Source organism: Neodiprion pinetum, chromosome 6 (genome assembly GCF_021155775.2).
Source record: "Neodiprion pinetum isolate iyNeoPine1 chromosome 6, iyNeoPine1.2, whole genome shotgun sequence".
NCBI classification, from domain to species: Eukaryota; Metazoa; Arthropoda; class Insecta; order Hymenoptera; family Diprionidae; genus Neodiprion; species Neodiprion pinetum.
The window spans coordinates 24,859,288-24,871,682 of NC_060237.1; the positions used below are offsets into that span (position 1 = coordinate 24,859,288).

The 12,395-nt window shown below is 43.0% G+C and overlaps 2 protein-coding genes and 1 long non-coding RNA gene across 4 annotated transcripts in view; 2 read left to right on the plus strand and 1 right to left on the minus strand.

The window, feature by feature from the left end:
- Pdk1 (Phosphoinositide-dependent kinase 1) overlaps positions 1-12,395 on the minus strand; it is a 323,017-nt gene that overhangs the window by 236,243 nt on the left and 74,379 nt on the right. The window lies entirely within an intron of this gene.
- The window catches only part of LOC124221671 (uncharacterized), a 63,092-nt gene continuing 56,176 nt past the window's right edge, over positions 5,480-12,395 (plus strand). The window contains exon 1 of the mRNA XM_069137005.1: positions 5,480-5,690. Within this exon, the coding sequence (XP_068993106.1) occupies positions 5,620-5,690 (71 nt within the window). The 5' untranslated portion in view covers positions 5,480-5,619. The remainder of the gene's footprint in view (positions 5,691-12,395) is intronic.
- LOC124221677 (uncharacterized) lies at positions 8,088-9,921 on the plus strand. Of its 2 annotated transcripts, XR_006883850.2 has the most exons (3): positions 8,088-9,079; positions 9,203-9,366; positions 9,804-9,921. It is a non-coding gene; the product is annotated as an uncharacterized lncRNA (long non-coding RNA). The 2 variants fall into 2 exon arrangements; XR_011177391.1 differs by having other exon boundaries at positions 8,088-9,366.

Here is a 12,395-nt window from a genome sequence, read left to right on the forward strand (position 1 = left end):
TAAAACGATGGGAGTAAACGTGAACTCGCTATATCGTTTTTCCCGACAGTCACGAAATATATCAATATTACTTCTGCCTCACTTAACCGTTTCAACATGGCTTAATCCTTGCACGACGATCAAGTTTGCCTCTCGACTCAAGTACCCCACTTTGCAAATTGATTTATTTCCCGTTTTATTCCTTTTCTTTCCTTTCCCGTGTTATTTTTTTCTTCGCTTATGATACTTTTTACTACGCTCCAGTGTCAGAAGGACTACTCGGAGATTCGATAAACGAGGAGAGCTCGTAAAACGGATGAACGGCTGGACGAGCACACAGCGAATGGGTTTATCCTCGAGAATGAAACTGTTGCGAGATATTTCCAATGCTCCTTACTGCTCGATCTCTGTATTCGAATTTTCTTCACCTCTTTCTGCCAACAACTGTTAGAAATTTCATCAAGGCTCATTCGCTTACACGCGTACATCCGTATTACCGTTGAAATTCATATCGATGAGCTACGGTGAAATCCAGAGCTAAGCTGCAAGCTAGTCTGCATTGTACAGGTAGGAGTAAGAGGATTTACTGCGCGCGCTATTTCTTACAGGATATTAATACACTCTCTATCAATCTGCGGCACGGCGATGGCAGAGACTCTACGTGCACGTAGATACGGTTATAATCCAGTTCGGTTCGATCGAATCATCTCCACAGCCACTCGCTGGATGAAATAGACGGGCTTATACGTTGCACCCGCATCCTGGCCGCCCTATATCTGCACCATCCGATTTTAATCCGGGTTGGGACGTATCCACGTTACGGTCCCAAGGTTCTAGTGTTGGTTGAAATCCGGTAAATCACTGCCGATCTCCGCATTCGATCAAAGATATCAGTTGAAACTCAGTGCCAACGTTTTTGCCCCATATCGAGGTGTCTGCGAAGTGGCCAAGTGAGCAAATTACACACCCTTATTTAACAACGAAATTCGCCGAGTATACGGCGTTAGAATTTGAGAGACGCGTGACGGCGACTCTTTGGAGTAACACACACGGTCTATATCGTATAAAATAGAATTGCGGATGTGAACATAAGTTATCTTACCCATGTAATTTCGAGACGCGTGTTGGTCATTTTGAGTACGATCCGTTTTGGCTAACGGCCCTCCGCTTTTGGAGAACCTTTTCACCGTCGCAGAGCCTTCGCGATCGAGTGAAGAGAAACGGCGGGTTTTTCCAGCGAAGAAGCACCTTATACGCAGATAATAGAAATTGAGCGGGAATATGCGAGTATAACGGGAAGTGAAACAAGTCCCTACAAATCACTCGATATCACCAGAGAACCACGCGTAGCGAGGCGCGTTCCTCCCTTCGGATTCCAGAGTCTGCGGGAGAGTCTAAGTCCGCAGCCTCTCCGGAGTGGGACGCAACAACTTTTTTTATTTATGGGGGAGCTTATATTTTCCCGCCGTCTGCCGGCTGCACGCGGATATCGCTTCGAGCCGCGTATCTCGAGATGTGGGCAAACTCCACTCGGGGTCCAAGGTGCTACTTTGACGGTTTATATCGCACCAGCATCAGTTTCTTCTCTGGTGAAAAAACCAGAATCAAGCCTCCGGCGCTGCTTCTTCCGATTTGTCTTGCCCCGAGTCGGCCAACTTCCGGGAAAGTTGACACGCCGGTTGAGCCCAACTCGAGATTTGATCTCTAGCACACTCGGGTGCGTCACAACTTGCCTAATGCTAGGGGACTCCGAGTATACGACGCGAATATACGTCTCCTACGTCTTGTTCGCAAATTCCCAACTGGGGTGACGGATTAAACGGAGCTTTCCCAAATTTCCGGATCTTGTTCCAGACTTAGCAGGCTTCAGGCCTGAAACCGCGTTATGACGAGGGCCTTCTGTCAGCCCTTCGGTTCAACTGCTTGTCTTCAACCGGAGCAGCGATATTTCATCTGCTTTGAGTCGACAGAGGAGTTTGTGTAGCCGGATTCATTTTCCTCGACGAAATTAACGGAACCAGTCTTTCCGAGTCCACATATTTATCTGGCAAAGAATGTTTGATAACTTCAATATTGGTATCTGGCACTCGTCTTACCATGCAGAAATATTTCGAGACAATAAGTGCATATTCGCGGCGTTCAGCGTTTCGCGTCGATCGCTGTTTCGAACCGAATACACGTAGTGTATTCCTGACACTCGAAGTGTACCGGGAAACCGAGGCTGAGATATTTTGCATAAGAGGGGTCGGCGAATCTGATTGAATTTCCACCCGAAACCGTAAGGGCGGCATCGCGCTCCTTCTCAAGTTATGCGATAAAAATTGAAACCCGGTCGCGATGAAGACGGCGGGGGATATTCATTCGTCCGCTGCTTCGGGGTACATTTACCGGACAGCGAAGAAGGCCGAAAACTCAAAGCCGGAACTGAGTAGGGGTCGCAAATGGCGCATAAAATTTCCTCCCTTATTTAAACACACGTATCATCGCGGGCGCGAAGAATCCCGATTGGCTGTTCCGATCACGCGCGATCAAATCGGCCGGAAGATATCGAATATGCCCCGAGATGCGCGGATTTGAAAACCCGAATTCTCGAATGTAAAACAACCATAGGATCGATGGAGTCGCGTGCCAATAATAGTATAACCTAACCAACCTTCCGTCTCGTACGAATAGCGAGCAATGAAAGTTCAGAGAGAATGACCGATGATCCGAATAATATAAAATATTTACAATACGAATGAATTCTCCGAGTTTAAGTTATGTCCTTGGGCTGATGTTTCAGGAACAATTCGTCGTATAAATAAAGAATGCCGTTTGATTTCATCAATATTCATTAGCTGCCTGTTTAACTTCCCTTTGCTCGTCCACCATTTCGATAAACACAAGCGTGCGAGCCGTGCCTGCAGCTTTTATTTTAGATTGCGCATAAAGCACACGTACCTACATTCGTAAGCCGGGTGCCCGGCCGGCGGACTAGCTTCAGTTCTTAAATGTGATGAAAAAGTCCCGGAACCCTATCAGCTCTTTGCCCGTTGTTTTTAATTGAATTCTCGGCATGCTCGGGTCACATCAGAGTTCAATGTTTTTGCGGTATCCCCTTTCGGCTGTAAAACATTTTATAGTAGAGGGGTTAGAATATTGTCAGCATCGGCTAGGCGCGTAGTGTCTCGGGTAGTAACCCCGAGATCTTGGTACCCTCGTGCCTCCTTTATCCAAGCTTTTTTTTATTGCCGTAGAAAATGCGAAAGACACCGGTTCCGCGGCGTGACCTACGTATTTCCAGTATGTACCGCTAAAGTCAGCATGACCCGCACGTGAGGGCCCGACCGTCGTTTCCCTAATTTATTAATGTGTAATAGAAACAGGGGAAACGGCAGCTTCCGCGTGGCTTTGCGACCGGCGAACGAGCTACGTCGAGAGCTTTGAACTTCGGCTTGGGCTTTCGAAACGGCCTGGATGGCGATTCAAATTAGAGGGAATAACTTTTGTCGTTCGTGACATTTGGTCGATTTTGCAGAAGCGACTGGTGCGGCTTTTCTACATCTCGAAGCTAAACCAACTCGGGTGGAAAATAATTTTGCTAAGAATCTTACGCAAGTAATTGACCCTACATCTTCGTCAACCCTCCCCACCGTCCACCCCAATGAATTTAACCGCCACGTTGAAATTGTACAGGAGTATATCGCGGCCCGATCGATAATAAATATTGCTGATTAGACGAACGAAGCAATTTCGCTAATTAGGTGAAACTGATTACCCAAAAAATTCGTTCAACGGCAGGCGAGAGGAATTTTGTTGATTTTGCAAAACCAGCGTATATACAGCGAATAAATCGATGACACGTCGCACCGCGGCGATGTATTCTAGCCGAGTGAAATAATTATTTGGTCCATCGATCAACCGCGCGTGGGAGTAAATCAGGGACGAAGTTTTTCTCTCGTCAGCTGTAGCTGAACGGCGTGCGCGCAACCTGAGTCAAATATCCCGTGGTCGTATATCAAGTTGCATGCGAGAACGCTGGTCATGTCACTTCACAAATGTCCTGCACAAATGACGTGCGTACGTCGTACACCATATTACACCGTACACCGTACACCATACACCATACACCATACAGCGTACACCCTGCCTTACCATAACGGCTCACTCGCCTGAGTGAAGCCGCAAGGCCGATTACCAACACGAGAGTCAATTGACTAAAGTGAACCGTAGGTACATATGTATGTACATACATACATACATACACACATACGTACATACACGCCTACCTACCGCTGCAGTACCTTTCCCCGGAATAGGTCGGCGTTAATTTTTTATGTCTCCTAATTGGTCCCAAGGGCGCGGGGAAGGCACGGGCCGAGGGGGAGAATCGCGGCAACTATTCGACGGTCGGCGTACCTAATAAAATAAACCTTGCATGCGAGTGTGTTGCCGGGCTTAGGAGTACCTAGGCGGGAGCGGGAACCCTTCGCGAGCTTTCAGGCTTTCGGTTGGCTTCTGGTGCACGGACTAGCTGCCGTGCCGTGTCCTGACACTCGTCGACTCGAGCCGTACCGACGAGTAGAGGAGCTTAGGTGTCCGTCAGTCCTTTCCGGGATAGTTTGTCGGGAGTAGTGCCTAGTCGGGAATACAATTTGTCGAAATGTCGACAGAGGTAGAGACCCAGATCAAACGAAGGCATGTCGGGGGGACGGCAGTCTGCCCTGGGGAAAGCGAATACCTATATTGTTTAAAACTGGATGTATAGTTTCGCCGGGGGTTTAATTCGATCAGATGTACGAAGCGAAGCTCGGGGTGAACTCTTTGAGGAAGAGGCTTTCCGGAACAATTCTCCGCGTCGTATACGTGTATGGAACTTGGACACCGCCGCCCCTTTGCCGCGTCTACGCGTACAAGCCTGATGTACATATACGTTTGTATTTTAACGAGATGTGGAAAGGAATAAGCGAGTCGGAGCCGCGGCCTGCGCGAAAGGGAAAATACATTGGGTTATGAATTTATTTATGTAATATAAGTTGCTCCATTAAGAATACAATAACGCATAATTTAATTAGACGTCTCGCCGCCGTCGGCGGTGATATTATTATAACTGCACGGTATCCTCAAAGATCCGCGATATTGTAATATGTAGATGTATGCGCAGAGGCCGGCTGGGTCTCACTGTTGCCGGCCATCGCCTTTAGATGAATTTTCGCACGTATGATAAATTTGCATAGGTAGGTGGATAGAAAATGCACATAAATACGCACGTCTGTTTACCTATACCGAAGATGTTGGCGCCGCGACGGCGTCCTTGGCTGCGTTCTCCGTCGACTAGGTACGCGTAGAATTTGCAATACACGCGATAAACGTTCCCGACGCGTGTCCTCGACTCGGCGGGATTATAAGTGCCGCGAACTACGTGCACACGTACGTTAGATACACGTATCTTTATACTTGAACAGCTATGCAGCGGGTCGCTTCTGGAAGCAGTGATGCATCGGTGAACGCGTAGGCCGGTGTAATACCTACCGCGAGGAGGTAAACAAGCCGATGCCAAAAATAGAAAGTTAAACTCTTTAAATAACCGAATCACCTGTGCAAATATATATATTATCCACCCGCATTTATATCAGCTTGGATTTCCCGCACCGAGATAATATGCGAAAGTTTCTGGCGCCTGTACAACTGCTGCAGTTCCGCCCGCCTCTCTTCTCTACGCATACAGCTAGGTATGTGTAATACACATATTTTTATCGGGCTGACATTGGCCAAACATGTTTTTTCTTCTCTCTTCTTGTTTTCAATAACCTCCTTAGATACAGAAGCCTGTAGATATACGTTTGTGTGCTGATTCGTTCGCAAATAGCATGCGAAAAAACATCTCTTTATTACAATACCTACAGTACAGGTACACACGTGCATGGTATTATACATATACGGCTTATTTGCAAGCGGGCAATTTCTATCGCAGGTCTGCGTGATGTTTGTTCAACGAAACGTACAACAACTGTCAGCTTGAGCATGTTACGTAAAGGGGCGAAGAAGAGGCGACGCCGTTCTATTCAACGTCGGAGGATGATTTCGCGCATCTCGATGCCGTGGCACACCGAGTATTACAATTTCCATTACGATTTCTCCCCCTCCTCTCGTCTCGCTGCATATTACTCTGTATCGTAGATATACCTAAGGGCTCCGGGATGCTGCGTGTATACGTACACATACAGCCGCCTTATTTTCTTTACTCTGCAGAAAGCCATTTCATTAATTTTATCTACATTTTACGAGGGACGTCCGGAGGGCCAAACAGATTAATTGCTGGGCGCACTCAAAATAATTATTGTACCACTAAATGCGTCTGAGCTGGCTAGTCGCTCGACAACGAAGAGCAAAGAGCGAATGAAACGTAGACAACAAAGAGAACGTTCGGAAGAAAACGATTAAAGAAACGAAATAATTGCATGTGCTAAACGATAAATTTGCAAAATGATAACGCAGGGAGAGAGAGAGGAAGAGGAGGGTCCGCGGTTTGATTTACACTAACCGGACGTTTCTCAATATATAAACGACTATGCAGGGAACATTGTAAACGTACGATGCAAACTGATACGGAATACTTACACGCCGCGTGAGCGCACAGTAAATTCAATTAGCTAACGACAGCATGAACGTCAACGATTTCATGCCGATAATAACAACGTATCTTAAACTTTTTCACCGTACTAATTACAGCCTCGGATTAACGTATTAATTTAACCGACTCTGTGCAGACTTTCCTTGCCACTTAGTCTGTACAACAAAGTTGTAGTATACGAACCTATTTGTTAAGCACGCAGGAATTAAAAACAGGTGTTCTTTGCCTATGTTGTATCATATACAGGAACAGGTAACACGTATAACGAAGATATTTTTCAACGGTAATTAAGCCGGTCTGGAGTCTGACAAAAGTAGCGTATTTATTTCATTATTTCTCGCTAGATTACTGCACGAAACATTCACGAAGGTTAAAACCAGCAGCGGCGGTATACTCCATGTTCGAAATTCCTGAATGGCGCAGATAGTTTCTGCGGGCGTTTGTAGAAAAATAACGAAGCGTACGCAATGAGATGTTGCTGCAAATCGTTTGAAAATAAATTCACCACACGGCAATAACGCGTCCAGGTAAATAACGTTGAAAATTTATTCAAGTCGCAGAAACTTTTCTGGCTTCATGTTATACATATATATCTACCTATAATAGACGTAATGGACACACCTACACTGTAAAAAATTTGCGGTGTAAACAAGCTCGGAGTTGTTGTTTAGGAATATCGGTGTCACAAACAACACCAATAAAGTGTATGAAAGACTCCGGCGATGTTGTTGTAATTAAAAATGGTGTTATCTTAACTAAATCAACACCATCTGCAGTGTTTAACTCATACTGACACCTTTTGGTGCAATTTGAATGACTAAGGTATTGATTCAGCCTCTTCAGAAGTTAGTAAGCAAGCTCGGTGTTATTGGCTGGGAATTTCGGTGTCACGAATAACACCAATAAAGTTTATGAAATACTCCGGCAATGTTGTTGGGATTAAAAATGATGTCATCTTACGTGAATCAACACCATCTGCAGTTTTTTACTCAAACAGACAGATTTCGGTGCAATTTGAATGATCAAGGTGTTGATTTACCCTCTTCAGAAGTTAGTATATCTTCAAAATAAAAATTCTCATAGTCACAATGAGCCTCGTCTGTGGTACGAGGTATACTCACTCTCTAGATGTCGGAAATCTTCGCACATAACTTCAGAATTGTATTCAGTGATTATATCTCACCGTGCGCGAGATTACTCGGGAAAAAAATAGTCCGCCCTAACACGATAAAATTAAATAAAAACAAACAAATTACAATTCGAATTTGATCCAATAAGATTATATCAGATTATACGCATGTATGTATAAATTAGTATATATTATATGGGCAACATTTATTCGCTAATTCAAAATTTAGCACTATATGGTGTCGAAAATGACGAGTTACGTGTGTTTAACAAGCTGACCGTGAGCCAGCCCTCGATCTTCCCGTTATCACACTGCAGGTTCCAAGTTGACGGAATAAAAAATTATTAATATCCAATTCGAATTTCGAACTACAAATTCAGATTCGTGATTGATGTGTCGAAAGTCCTTGGATACCATATTACATGAAGATAATATGATTTTCTTTTATTTTGAACCACTATAATGGATCCACCATTATGAATTTGGGAATTCTGACCTTGGATTTGTTATCGGTGACCCAAAAAACCTCCGACTACTAATTTCTACCAAAATCCGAATATTTTTAGATTTTATTCCACCGTATTGGATTCGCCATTTTAGATTTTGCAAATCTGATCCCATATTCGTGATCAACGACCCCAGAAATCTCATGGTACCAATTTTCATTCAAATCCGTTGATCCATTCTCAGGATATTTTTATTTTATTTTTCGGAGATTTGTTGTTCGAATAATTCAAAAAGTACTGAACCGATCAAAGCAAAAATCTAATCAGTTCTAAGTTTTGAAAAGCCGCGTCGATTGGGACCAAAATCATTGAAATGCGGTGCCTCGTTTTTGAGATATCGTCGGATAAAAAAATTGATCAGATACGTATATACATACACACATACACACACACAGTCGTCCGTCCGAAAGCGGTCGGAGATGATTCTCTGGATCTTGAAACGTCAAGATTTAGTGAACACCTAACTTTTCATTTTCGGGGTGATGACAATAATTTCCTTTTTTCTCCGAAAATGGAGAAACGGGAAGTTAAAAAGCACCAAATAGTGTTGCTTCCAAACCGAAATGCAGTCTATAGAAGTTTTATAGAAGTTCACACCGTCGATTGTTTACAATGTGTTGGTTTGACGGCGATGGTGTCAACCTCAAAATCCAAGTCTGTCACAGAATTGCGTGTACACCGACACAGTGTTGCATTGACACCGATATAATGTTGAATTGACACCGATGGTGTCAATCTGATGTCGAAAGCTCTTACGCGTACAAGTTTTAACATGCCGCAAGTCCTTAGCCCGCAGTCAGAGAAGCTCAGTTTCCTCCACGCGCGCTTACAAGCAGTCGCTTCGCATTTCAGGTAAAACGTGTTGTCTGCCTCGTGTATGGTTCTAATTATGTCGGAATCAGATTTTGTTAATGTTTTTACCGCGACTTTGCTTAATATGGATGGCCCTGAAATGGTAAATGTGTTGATTGATAGTGCGCAGCAAGCAGCAAATGTGCAGGATGCACCGGATAGTGGTGACATTGTTACCGGGACATCTTTCCAGTTGCGAAAGGGACGATACAACGGGGAGACTAAATGGATAAAAGTGCTCACTCCCAATGGCAAGCCCTTGGAATAGAATGATTTTATTATTACAGGTAAGTGTTAATAAATAATATTTTCCAATAAATCGTTAAATGCTATTTTCTGTTCATCTAACACTATTTGGTGTTCTTTGAATAGTATCTAGGGTTCTTTCAACGCTATATGGTGTTATTTTAAACCATTTGGTGCTGACTTGTATAATTGAGTACCAACCAAGCATTATCATTTCATTCCGCGTACTGAATTACCAAAACGCTCGATGTACACTAACCTATCTCCATTTGGTGAATTTATTGGAAATAAATTATTAAATTGGAATAAAATACTGCCACATTCTAGTCGGCATTGGCTTTGAAAAAAATTTTGAATTAACATATTTTATCTATATATAAGTGAAACTTTAGCCCGATATTTTTTACAGGATCATATACAGTAGCGAATTGTTTATGTGTTAATAAAACTATCTAGCATTTACTGATTTGAATTTCAGAAAATATTCTATGACCCTGAAGGCCGGTCAGGTTACATCTCCTGGAGACTGCGCACCCTCAATAGACGTCGTCAGGTGCCAAGTAAAGAAGTTAAAATTGAGCAGAAAGAAAACGTTCTACCCCCAAAAATGTGTACCCTCACAATGAGGAAAGTGCGCAAGGACAGTTGATCTTCCTCCGCAATGCCTGTCCTAAGACACAAAAGAAAGAAATTTTATTGGCACAGGCGGAGGCAAATTTGATAGGTATGACAATTTTATATCTGAATTTTTGTTAGCGAGAAGCGATTTTCAATTTAATCCATCCGATAGAATATACGTGGTTAAAAAAGTAGTTTCTGGATTTCTTTATAAAGTCGGATTTTCAATTGCAACCCATATTGATGAACAGACGGATCTACCCGTATTTCAGGTCATCACTCATATCTTTGTACATCGCAATGTACCATTCGTTATTTGTACCAAATGTAAAACAAAATATTTTAGTGACGAGTACCATGCTTTTGTAGTCGAACCCAAAATTATAAAGACCTATAGTTTAATCGATCTCAATCTGTTGGATCATAAGTATGCCTATGAATTTCATCAAAGTTATCACAAAACTATTACGTTCGTAATGCCGAAATGTCATATTTTTTAAACGTACCTATATGCTACTATTTTCATCATTATCATAATTATAATCTATATGTATATTGTACTATTAGTTTTTACGCCGTTTCGTGTCACTCAATTCATATGTTCATATAAATGCATACGGTATTGAAAAGTTCCTATCCCGCAGAACGGAAAGTACAAACAATAATGATTAATTATTATTTAGCCAATTTGTTGTTAAAGAGAAAATAAGTTTTGTACTTTTGATATCAAATATATAATATGTAAGATTATTCTAAGGTTCATGTGGTTATATATATTATATATGTATAAGCAAAAATAAGTTTATATATGTATATATTTGAAAGCACATGTAAGGTGTTTACCTATGTAATAGAAATTATATATTGACTTGGATTATCTTATGAATCACTGTATTTTATTTTTGAACCCTACCTCATGTGTCATATATGCATATACCTATATTCATATAAGCAAAAATAGTCGGTTTGCCAATTCTCTGGTGTTATTACCATGGTGTCAATTTTTTGGAGTTGTTCTCAGGGTGTAAGTTCTATAGTGCTATATTGCGGATGTCAATTTTCTGGTGTTATCAACTGGGTGTCAGTTTTTTGGTGTTATTGCCAGGGTGTTAATCCGCTGGTGTTCATTCGCAAGGTGCTTATTCAGCGGTGCGGATTCTTATGGTGTCCATTTCGATGTTGTTATTTCGCAGGGTTCAAATTCCTTGGTGCTGATTTTTATGGTGTCATAATTGTCTGGGCGTCAATACTCTGGTGTTATTCTGAAGGTGTCAGGTTTCGGGTGTTACTGCAATCGGTGTTACTTCGGAACACCAAACTTTTAACACCGTCTGTTAACACCAAGCATGCACACCAACGGAGTGGACTTTTCGGGACTACGCGTGGTGTTAAAATGGTGTTGATTTTGACACCAAATTTTTTACAGTGTATACGAAATGTTTATCGCTGTTCATCCTTCACTCTTTCCCAGTGAGGCTGATAAAAACTCCATGATCCAAAGGATATGGTAACGAAATGTAATGTAGTACCAGTTCGTCGAAAAGTGCGAAGTTTCGTAGCTGATTGTAAGATAGTAGTTCGGAATAAATGGGGAGAATGTTAAGATTTGCTGGCAATGAAAATTGACTTGAATTTTTTCCCATGGTAAAATAGCAGAAATGAGACAAGTATCGAATAGATTGTCAGTGTAATTGAGACGAGCAGCAGCAGGCACCTTACGTGTGATTTCGTATAAGAGAAAATGAAAGTGGAGGATCCGATTAAGAACGCGGATGCGAAATAAATCCAATGGGCGTTCCCCCGTATCCTGAAAGATGTCTAAACAAACTCGTTTAATCCACTTAGCGTCTCATTATTCTTTGGCATAGCATTCTACCAGCAGCTCCTCTCGTTCAGGGGTTGAGGAGTGTTAATTTGAGTATCCCGGGCCTCGAGACGACGCGGCATATCTCCCCGCCAGAAAAGACGGGGGTTGGTAGCTGCGCTCTACGTACGATGGGTATAAAGTAAGGATGCAACTCGGTCGTCGTACCGGGTATGTAACGGTGTTAAATGGTTATTGGATTGAGACCCGACAGACACGTATCGGACCTTTTTCCAACCCGATCCGCCGTTCAGGAATCCTCGTAGAGCCGGCCGAAACGGGGTTACAGCTGGGGTGCATCCCATTACGCGGTTACGTGCTACGTTGGAGTAACTCTACCATGCCTCGGTGCACATATCCTTGGTGCATTTTATACCGTACTTAGACACATACCTCCGACATGCAGCAACACGTTGGAACCTCGTGCGGATTTTACAAGGGAATCGTTACACGTTGCGGCTCGAATGGCTGCTGATACTGCCCAGGCTACTTTCCCGATCCTGCGAGCAGGTCCTTTTAGAGGATGTCGCTGAGTTTCCGGCATTGCAGCCAACGGATAATGAGACGTCGATATTACGGTTGTGAGAG